The sequence below is a fragment of the Miscanthus floridulus genome, chromosome 17 (genome assembly GCF_019320115.1).
Source record: "Miscanthus floridulus cultivar M001 chromosome 17, ASM1932011v1, whole genome shotgun sequence".
NCBI lineage: Eukaryota > Viridiplantae > Streptophyta > Magnoliopsida > Poales > Poaceae > Miscanthus > Miscanthus floridulus.
In genome coordinates this window covers 11,682,911-11,691,730 of record NC_089596.1, presented here as the reverse complement: position 1 = coordinate 11,691,730, position 8,820 = coordinate 11,682,911, and the positions used below count along the sequence as shown (strand labels likewise).

General features: G+C 46.0%; 1 protein-coding gene across 1 annotated transcript; it reads left to right on the top strand.

The window, feature by feature from the left end:
• The first annotated feature begins 3,365 nt into the window (after window positions 1-3,365).
• Window positions 3,366-8,820, top strand: LOC136516330 (calcium-transporting ATPase 4, endoplasmic reticulum-type-like). Its single transcript, XM_066509695.1, has 8 exons — window positions 3,366-5,157; window positions 5,444-5,513; window positions 5,638-5,759; window positions 5,879-6,157; window positions 6,341-6,718; window positions 7,101-7,210; window positions 7,337-7,565; window positions 7,673-8,820. Exons 1-8 carry the CDS (start codon window positions 3,742-3,744, stop codon window positions 8,246-8,248), a joined length of 3,180 nt encoding a protein of 1,059 aa, XP_066365792.1. The 5' UTR covers window positions 3,366-3,741; the 3' UTR covers window positions 8,249-8,820.

Sequence of the window (8,820 nt, the reverse complement as noted above, 5' to 3'; positions counted from 1 at the left end):
AATTTTTGCCAAATAAAAACGAAAATGCTACAGTAGCCAAAAGTCAAAATTTTTTTGGAACTAAACGGGGCCTTAGTAATATAAAGTGTCGTCGTTACTGGCGGCTGCGCGCGAGGTTTGTCCACGTTGATCGCTCAGCCAGCCCCACGTCATTATCATGCAAGGCTGCAAATGCAACTCGCGAAACCTCGAGGAACCTTCGTTGACAATGGATCAGATCATCAGAGGTTGGCCCGGCACCGAATATTCCGCTGCTTTCATGTCTCGGTAAATAATGATGGCAATATAAAATCATACAACCACATCTCACAAATCTAACCAGTTTAGTAGGGTTTTTTTTTTTGTCAACATGGACCCAAACCACACCACACATCCCCTGGCGCTGGCTGCTTTCTTGTCACCAATAAGCCGTGGGACGTTGACACTACGTCATGTCATAGGTTTGCTCACTCCGTCTCAAAATAAATACACATCTCATTTCTCGATAAATTAAAATTTTAAATTTAGCTAAAAATATCAATATTTATGTCTCTAAATAAGTTTATTATAAAAATATACTCCATGATCAATCTAAAGATACTTACTATATAGATCATAAATATTAATATATTTTTTGCAAAAATTCGGTCTCCTTCGGAGGCGACAAGTGCAATTATTGTGGGACGGAGTGAGTATGCTATTTATGTAAGTCAAATTGGTTAAAGTTTGACCAAATTTGTAATAAATAGAATTAACATCTATGTCTTCAATAAAATTATTATAAAAATATATTCCATAATTAATTCAATAGTACTTACTTTGTATCATGAATGTTAGTATTTTTAATATACCTTTAGTCAAGTTTAGATTCTTTAACTCATTGAAAAATGATAATTGTATTTTTTTCCTTGGACGGAGGGAGTACTACATTTCATAAAAAAACCGACCCCTAAAGTTACCTTAGGTCAAAGTATCTTCAATTTGACTAATTTCATGTCATAAATATTGATGCCTTTTTTCTATAAATTTAGTGAAATTTAAAATGCTTGAACTTTGGACAACTCTAAATTGATTTATTTTGAGACGAATGGACTATACGCGGTTTCTAAATCATAGTTGATAATCTTTTAGTAACTACCTATAATAAATATAAGCATAGGCCTCCATGCTAATCTATGTTAACATTCTCATATATGTTTGTTCTAAGTCACACTATGCTAACTTTGATTAATTTAACAAAAATATATTAACATCTATCTATCACATGAAATATAAATTATAAAAATATATTTCCTAACGTACCAATGATGCTAATTTTATATCGTAACTATTATTGTTCTTTTCTAGAGTTGAACAAATTTGGCATGATTTGACTTAGGTAATGCCGAAGCTTAGACCATAGTAGGTCACGCCACCACCCCCTTCCCCTTCCCCGCCCATGCCCGTGCCCACGCCCCAGCCCCCGCTCCCACGCGATTGAAATATCTTAAGGATGTTGTTCAGCAAGTAATAGAGATTTACACATCAAGGAAATCTTTAATGCTATTAGCTTCCTCTTGGATTCCCTCCAAGCTTCGCCACCAACTTAGAACAAACTTAGTAAACCTCTTACACTTCATGTATTTTTTTACATATCATATTAGTTTTGTCCTAAGCTAAATATTTCTATTCTTGAGCATCAATTTAGGTGATGTTTAAATCTAGGGAGTAAAGTTTAGGGATGTCACATCGAGTGTTACATCGGGGTGTCATATGAGAGCATTTGGATAGTAATAATAAAATAAATTACAGAAGTCCTCAGTAATCCGTGAGACGAATTTATTAAGGCTGAGTAATCCGTCATTAACACATATTTACTATAACAACATATTGTCAAATCATGGACTAATTAGGCTTAAAAAATTTATCTCGTAAATTAGTCATAATTTGTGCAATTAGTTATTTTTAGTCTATATTTAATACTCCATGCATGTGTCCAAACATCTAATGTGATAGAAAGTAAACTTTAAAGAGAATAACTAAACAAGACCTTATTTATTTTTTTGTATAGGTCAACAATATAAGATTTATCCCCCCCCCTCCCCAAATGAATCAGCTCGTAGTTATGTTCCTATGCAGTGTTGTCTATGTACGTAGCCAGAAGTTGAGTTTTGTAAGAAAGATATGATTTTTTGTAAGGCGACGAGCACTTATACGCGATTAATATGCTGCTGAAACCTTATATTATTTTTTAGCATCTTAACAACCTTTGAATAAAAAACTCAAAACTATAAAGCTATAGATTTCATCGAGAGATACAATTTTCATATAAAAAGTATTTTTGTTTAACATCGTATAAGAAAAATATGATTTTTCTAAAACAACAAGCACTTATACGCAATTAATATGAGTCCAGTTAGCGTGGCACCACCTGAAAATCACTGTCGGCACGACCTAAAAATCACTGTCCATGGTGACAGATCATATCGTGTCCATGCATGTGGCACGATAACGTGTTTTTATCACGCCAGAGGCCTTGACGCGTCGATTAGAAATAGAAATAAATATTGACCATGTTCGCTTTTCTTGTAATTTGTTTTTTTTTCAGTTTATTTTTTTTAGCTAAAACATTATTTTTCTCTCATAACAAATTAATCAGAACAGTATAACGTTTTAATTTTTTCATCGAAGCGAACGGGCCATTATATGAGATCTTTTTAAAATAATATTTGAAAAAGGGTTAATAAAAAAACCGCCTGGATTGGTTAGTTTGCGCGTAGTAGTAGTATCATCGCACAGCATCAGGCTATCAGCAGTGATAAATTCATCTGGCACGCATGCCGAGCACACGCTACGCAGTGAAGGCCGTCCCGTCGTCGGTCGTCCACAGGTGGCCATCGCCTGTGGTTTCCACTTTCCACAAGGCTGCGCCTGCGCCATCTGTCGACGCCACCGTGGACGACACGCCTTTCCGCTTGCGGCTTCCCACCCCACCCGCAGACCGTCGTCTAGGAAGCTTCGCGGCAGCTTCCTCCGCAGGCCACGAATCAGGGGTTGGTTAAAAGTTAAAACACACTCGATTCTGGAAGCACCGTAGCATTCGGAGCATCCGTGACTCATGGATTGTCGACATCTGTCTCTGTACATTTTACGAAAAATCCATCTATCTCTCTATGAACTAATCCGTAGTCCCTCTATCTTTCTATGAAGTAACCCGCGGTCCAATTTTGTCCGCAAGAACAGTAACACACGTTCTAATATTTTGCGTACGGAACCCTGAGTTAAATTTTATCTTTACATAAAGGAAAAAAATCTGGAATCGGTCAGTGTTTCAAAAAAAAAAAAAAATTTCCTCGTTCCATTTGACGAGGACGAGGACCTTGCCTTCCATCCACACCCTTCTTCAACTCCCCTCCTCTTCATCAACTTGCAGCACAATCCGAGGCCGAGGAGAGTAGAGGCACCGACCGACCCCGACCACCACTCCGTCGGGGCCCACACCGAACAACTTCCGGGACCGGGACGACTCCTCGTCGTCCTCTCTGCCGCCGCCGCCCGCCGCGTCCGCTGCCAGTGCCGCGGCGCGTGCCGCCGCCCGGATTCCCACAACTCCGCCGCCCGTGCCTGCACTCCGCTTCAGCCGTCCGTCCCCAGCGTGGGCATTGCCATCCCCTGCTTCGTCGGCTTGGTTCGTTGCGGCGCGCTCCGGTCTCCGGCTCTCCGCACCGCACGCCAACGAACCAACCACCCGACTCCTCCACCGCCGCCGCTCCTCCGACGGCGATGGGCGAGGCGGCGCCACCGGTGCCCGCCGCCGCCACCGGCGACGCGGACGACCTATCCGCGTTCCCGGCGTGGGCGCGGTCGGTGTCGGACTGCGAGGAGCGGCTGGGGATCTCCATCACCCGCGGCCTCTCCTCCGGCGAGGCCGCGGCGCGGCTGCGCGTCCACGGGGCGAACGAGCTGGCGGAGCACCCGGGCCCGTCGCTGCTGCGGCTGCTGCTGAACCAGTTCGAGGACATGCTGGTGCGCATCCTGCTCGCGGCCGCCGCCGTCTCCTTCCTCCTCGCGCTCTCCTCCTCCGCCTCCTCGGGCACCGCCCCGACGCTCGCCGCCTTCGTCGAGCCGCTCGTCATCTTCCTCATCCTCGTCGTGAACGCGGCCGTCGGGGTGTGGCAGGAGGCCAACGCGGAGCGGGCGCTGGACGCGCTGCGGGAGATCCAGTCCCACCACGCCGCGGTCCTTCGCGACGGCGGCTGGGTCCCCGCGCTGCCCGCGCGGGACCTCGTCCCGGGCGACGTCGTGCAGCTCCGCGTCGGGGATAAGGTGCCCGCCGACATGCGCGTCGCGAGCCTGCTCACCTCCACGCTCCGCCTCGAGCAAGGGTCGCTGACCGGGGAGACGGCGTCCGTCAACAAGACCTCCCGCGCGGTGCCCGTGGAGGACGCCGATATACAGGCTAAGGAGTGCATGGTGTTTGCCGGCACCACCGTCGTCAACGGCGCCGCGCTCTGCATCGTCGCGCGCACCGGGATGACCACGGAGATCGGCGCCATCCACGCGCAGATCCACCAGGCGTCGCAGGAGGACGACGACACGCCGCTCAAGAAGAAGCTCAACGAGTTCGGGGAGGCGCTCACCAAGATCATCGGCCTCATCTGCGCGCTCGTCTGGCTCATCAACGTCAAGTACTTCCTCACCTTCGACCTCCAGGGGGGATGGGTGCCCAGGAACGTCAGCTTCTCCTTCGAGAAGTGCACCTATTACTTTGAGATCGCCGTCGCGCTCGCCGTCGCCGCCATACCTGAGGGCCTGCCCGCCGTCATCACCACCTGCCTCGCGCTCGGGACCAGGAAGATGGCTGCCAAGAATGCGCTCGTCAGGAAGCTGCCTAGCGTCGAGACCCTCGGCTGCACCACCGTCATCTGCTCCGACAAGACTGGGACGCTCACCACCAACAAGATGTCAGTGGCGAAGCTCGTGGCCATTGGCGATTCGTCGCTGGAGGTTAGGAGCTTCAAGGTGGACGGTACGTCGTACGATCCCCAGGACGGGAAGATTCACGACTGGCCTGCTGGGAGCATTGATGCCAACCTCGAGACGATCGCCAAGGTCGCAGCTGTGTGCAACGATGCCAATGTGGCACATTCTTCGCATCAGTATGTTGCCACTGGAATGCCGACAGAGGCAGCTCTAAAGGTGAGGATTGCTAAAACTTATTCGCATTCTGCTATTGTTATGCGATCTCTGAATCCTTATTAGTTAGCCAGTTAGGAGCAACTCTGATTCACCAGTTACAGTTACAAATGTAGTTGATCATCATGCTGCAAACAGCCTACTAGGCACAGTATGGTGAGAACTGACAACTGAAAGTGGTGTTCGTTCTCACATGTGTTGGTCGAATGCTAAACAGGACAAGATTGCTGTCGGGAAATAAACAAGGTGTTGTTTTCGCTAACTTCCTTTTTTTTTTTATTACTTCTAGGTTCTGGTTGAGAAAATGGGCCTGCCTGGAGGAAAGAATGGTCTGTCCTTGGATCTGTCTGAGGCATTAGGTAACAAAATACACGTTCTTCGCACCTTATTTACATTCTATTTCCTTCCTTGTAAGTGGTGCTTAATAAATACATACATGCAAGGAGTCTCACACAAGTGGATTGCAATGTTGTTTGCTGACAGGCTGCTGCAAATGGTGGAACAATGTTGCCAAAAGGATCGCTACCCTCGAGTTTGATCGCACAAGGAAATCAATGGGTGCCATTGTGAAAACCAGTTCAGGAAGCAATGCCCTGCTCGTGAAGGTATCGATTCCCCTATTTCCTGCATGTGTACTGAACAATTTTTCAAGCTAAGTATGATTTTCATTGGATCTCATGTTTGCTGGACTGGTATTCATTCAGAGTTCTTGTATTTATCGCAGGGAGCTGTTGAAACTTTACTTGAGCGAAGTAGCCACATTCAACTGAAGGATGGTTCCGTGGTGCCATTAGATGAGAAAGCAAAGAAAAGTGTCCTGGCAAGCCTCCATGAGATGTCAACCAAAGCTCTGCGCTGCCTCGGTTTTGCATACAAGGAGGATCTAGCAGAATTTGCAACATATGATGGTGAAAACCATCCTGCTCATAAGCTCTTGCTGGATCCGGCCAATTATGCAGCTATTGAGACTGACCTAATATTTGCGGGTCTTGTGGGCCTAAGGGTAAGATAACGCTCCTACTTGAGCTGCATTGAATAAATTGTTTCTGCACTCCACAATCCGGAATAGACAGGAATATATTGCTTAGGGACAGAGACACGCAGTGTGTCAAATGCTCTTGTCAACACTTGGGTTTCTTGCATACAAAATTAACATTTCTTTCTCATGGATGTTTTGATTTGCCAGGACCCTCCCAGGGAAGAGGTCTATGATGCTATTGAAGATTGCAGAGCTGCAGGCATCCGTGTTATGGTGATAACTGGGGACAACAAAGAAACTGCTGAGGCAATATGCCATGAAATTGGTGTGTTTTCACCTGATGAGGATATCACCTTCAAGAGCCTTACAGGGAAGGAGTTCATGGCGCTTGAGGACAAGAAGGCGCTGCTACGCGGGAAAGGTGGCCTTCTGTTCTCTAGGGCAGAACCTAGGCACAAACAAGAGATTGTGAGGTTGCTGAAAGAAGATGGGGAGGTTGTCGCCATGACTGGAGATGGAGTCAATGATGCCCCTGCTCTGAAACTGGCTGACATTGGTATAGCTATGGGCATTACTGGAACTGAGGTAAATACTTAGTTTTCCATCTTATTAGGTTCACCTCAAATCACTTCTTTCTAGCTTCCTGGACTAGAGCTACCAGCTTTTGAATTGCCATATTATTTCTGCTCGACGAAGCTGTAAACTTAATTATAGACAATCCAATTCCAACGGCTGCTTTTATTGAAAGGGGTGTGGTGTTGGCCACCAGAGAATGACTGCTTCTTTGTTTGCTGCTTTTCATATAGCCAACAGACAAGGGTTAACAGCATCAACTTTATTCTATAGGACATGGATTTATAATACTCCGTATGTTGTTGTGCCCGCAAGGAAGATTCATATGTAAAACTATGATTTTGTCATGGTATAATTTGAAGTGTTTTTCTAAAACAAATCTCTAATGTTTCAGGTTGCCAAAGAGGCCTCTGACATGGTGTTGGCTGATGACAATTTCAGCACTATAGTTTCTGCAGTTGGTGAAGGAAGATCTATTTACAACAACATGAAAGCTTTCATAAGGTTTGTCCTCTGTGAGCATGTTTTGATTATTGTTCACACTTTCTAGTAGTTCTCATCAGCCAACAGTGCCAACATACTTTTTTTTTCCTTGTGAGCGTTCTTGACTGTCTTCCTTGGCTGCCGCAGATACATGATTTCCTCAAACATTGGTGAAGTTGCTTCTATTTTCCTAACTTCTGCCTTGGGCATTCCTGAGGGGTTGATACCTGTTCAACTTTTGTGGGTCAATCTTGTCACCGATGGTCCCCCTGCAACTGCTTTAGGTTTCAATCCTCCTGACAAGGACATCATGAAGAAGCCACCTAGGAGGAGCGATGATTCACTGATCACTCCCTGGATTTTGTTCCGCTACCTGGTAAATGATCTCCCTTGTCTCGTACTATTCATCCCTTGAATCTGTTGGCTCATTTTTGGAATCTTATATTTCGAGACAATCCCTCATGACTTTTACCTTGTCTGCAGATAATTGGCCTTTATGTTGGGATTGCAACTGTTGGCATCTTTGTCATATGGTACACACATGGGTCTTTCATGGGCATTGACCTTACTGGAGATGGTCACACTCTTGTCAGTTACTCACAGCTTTCAAACTGGGGCCAGTGCTCTTCCTGGGACAACTTCACGGCTTCACCTTTCACTGCTGGAACTAAAACTTTCACATTCGACGACCCATGCGACTACTTCCACACAGGAAAAGTGAAGGCAACAACGCTGTCCCTCTCTGTCCTAGTGGCAATCGAGATGTTCAACTCGCTCAACGCTCTCTCTGAAGACAGCAGCCTGCTCACTATGCCGCCCTGGGTCAACCCGTGGCTGCTCGTCGCGATGTCGGTGTCGTTCGGTCTCCACTTCCTGATCCTCTACGTGCCATTCCTTGCTACAGTGTTTGGCATCGTTCCACTGAGCCTGAACGAGTGGCTGCTGGTTCTGCTAGTCGCTCTACCGGTTGTGCTCATCGACGAGGCTCTCAAGTTCGTGGCCAGGTATACAAGCTCTCCAGGCCCCAAGAGGCGGTCGAGGAAGCAGAAGGGCGAGTAAAGCGCTAACATTGACTCAGTGCTCAGTTACTAAACCATTCCATTAATCATATAAAGATGAACCTCAGAGAAAAATGTTCTCAAGCTCCAAACTATTCAATCAATACAGGGGAAAAAAATGCAGACAAATAACTCATTTTCACTGTTTCTCTCTCTTTCTCCACCTAACGCTAAAACAGCTACAAAAGTAGCTTCTTTGTTCTTAAAATAAGTGGTTAGTTGGCAACATATATTATGCTGTGAATTATGTAGCATTGAGTCAACTTCAGATGATACTTTTCAGTTTTTTTGGCTGCAAGACATGTGAATCAGGGATACAATACAACAATTATGCAAGGGACTATACCTTATTATGCTTCTAGATTGTCTTGGAACTGGTCAGAGGTGGCGTGTGAATGGCCTGAGGTAACATTCATAGATAGCAAAAGCTGAAGAACAGCACATACAAAAATGTCAGGCTGAGGTGCTCGCGTAACCGACTGTAGTACAAGTTGCACACGTCCAGCGCTCTACCAGGAGTGGATTGAAATAGTCTTCTAAGCTTGTAGCCACGAGCAGAGGCAGACGCGCAAT

Coding starts and splice junctions, on each gene's coding strand:
- LOC136516330 (XM_066509695.1), top strand. CDS start 3,742: ATGGGCGAGGCGGCGCCACCGGTGCCCGCCGCCGCCACCGGCGACGCG. Junction 5,514..5,637: donor GGATCTGTCTGAGGCATTAG/GTAACAAAATAC, acceptor GTTTGCTGACAG/GCTGCTGCAAATGGTGGAAC. Junction 7,566..7,672: donor GGATTTTGTTCCGCTACCTG/GTAAATGATCTC, acceptor CCTTGTCTGCAG/ATAATTGGCCTTTATGTTGG.